The 1,654-nt window shown below is 48.7% G+C and overlaps 1 protein-coding gene across 1 annotated transcript; it reads right to left on the bottom strand.

Annotated features, from left to right (window-relative positions):
* Positions 1-262: 262 nt before the first annotated feature.
* Positions 263-1,307, bottom strand: NPBWR2 (neuropeptides B and W receptor 2). Its single transcript, XM_013128485.3, has one exon. It carries the CDS (start codon positions 1,262-1,264, stop codon positions 266-268), a length of 999 nt encoding a protein of 332 aa, XP_012983939.1. The 5' UTR covers positions 1,265-1,307; the 3' UTR covers positions 263-265.
* Between the last annotated feature and the right edge of the window lie 347 nt (positions 1,308-1,654).

The raw sequence follows: 1,654 nt of genomic DNA, 5'->3' as shown, positions 1-1,654 counted from the left end.
GTCTCTGCAAAGGACCTTTTCTGCCCTTAATGCTTCAGAGTACTGATTAAAACTAACCCTATAGAAATGGTACCTTGAGACATTGGGAGATGCAGAGTGGGAAAAGGCAAGAGCTGCAAGTAAGCAGGACAAACCATGTGAGGGATAATGATACAATACATGTAAATGAAAGAAAGAACATTGTGCATACATTGACCACCCCTTAGTCTGCAAAGTTGCCCTTCAAAGCCATGGGAGGGAAGGGATCTGAGCCTCAATCCGTTGTTCAGGAAGTTCTGCATTCCAGCATCTTCCGGAAGCTCTTCCGGAAGCTGTCATCCAGGAAAGCGTACAGGAATGGGTTCAGGCAGGAGTTGGCATAGCTTAGGCTGGTGATGAAGTAGGATATGCCAATGACCATGGAGGTCTGGGGCAAGTCAGTGGTCAAAGCCACAATGGTGGCCAAGTGGAAGGGGGTCCAACAGAAGAGACACACAGCCAGGACTATGAAGACCATGATAGTGACTTTCTTCTTGGCTTTGTCCAGGGCTTTAGCATTAGAGTTCAAGTGCATGTTCCTTAGCTTGTAGAGCATCATGGTGTAGAGGATGCAGATGGTGGATACCGGAATGGCAAAGCCAAGGATGAGGGTATAGATCCTGCTGGCTTTGAACCAGAACCTTTCGGGCTTGGGGAAGTTGAGACCACAACTCTTGATCTCCAGGTCATCTATGTAGACATTGGCAAAGATGATGAAAGGGAGAACTATGATGGTGACTAGGATCCAGATGCACAAACTGACAATCCTGGCTGCTCGGTACGTGCGATGTGGCATCCTCTTGGACCTGACTGTAGCCAGGACAACCAGGTACCTGTCTATGCTCATCACTGTCAGGAAATAAATGCTGGAGAAGATATTGTAGTGGTCTATAGACAAGATAACCTTGCAGAGGACTTCCCCAAAGGGCCAGTAGTGAAGGAGGTGTTCAGCAATATTAATGGGCAGGACAAGTGTGAACAAGTCATCAGCTATAGCAAGGTTCAGGATGAACATGTTTGTCACAGTCTTCATCTTGGGGGCCTTGAGGATCACATAGATGACAGCAGTGTTGCCTGTGAGCCCAACAGCACAGATCACAGAGTAAATCACAGGGAGGACAACGTAGAAATCGGCTGCCTGCTCTTGGAAGGTTAAGTTGAAGCTCATGCTGTTGTCCAAGTAGCAGCTATTGCCTGCGTTGCTGCAGGTAACATTGGGATCATCCCAAAGAGAGCTGTTTCCCATGCCTGCTGGTCACAAACCACCCTGGGCGGTCATTAAAATCTTTGCTAGCCCAGAAGAGATCCTTTCCTTGTGTGAGAAGCAGCTGCTACTCCATTGAGATGTGGCTTGTGAGGCTGCATGGACCATACACCTTCCCTCTGCCGTCACCCATCATTGGAGAAGTTAGAACTTGAAGTGATCAGGAGGAGAAAAAACCCTATTGAAACACAATAAGGCTCCGTGAATGGAAGCAATGAGGATTATAACTCCTTCCATCAGTCAAGGCACTCGGAGAGCATCCCGGTGTGCTTTGGATGCTCTTGGCTGGGGAAGTCAAGCAGCTCCAGTCTGCAGTAGGAGTCCTGCTGGGGCTGCAGGGGCAAGGAGAGGAGCTTTGTGCCTGGTCAGCTC

Source organism: Melopsittacus undulatus, chromosome 10 (assembly GCF_012275295.1).
Source record: "Melopsittacus undulatus isolate bMelUnd1 chromosome 10, bMelUnd1.mat.Z, whole genome shotgun sequence".
NCBI lineage: Eukaryota > Metazoa > Chordata > Aves > Psittaciformes > Psittaculidae > Melopsittacus > Melopsittacus undulatus.
Note: the sequence above shows the minus strand (reverse complement) of the source record. Positions and strands in the feature narration are given on the sequence as shown.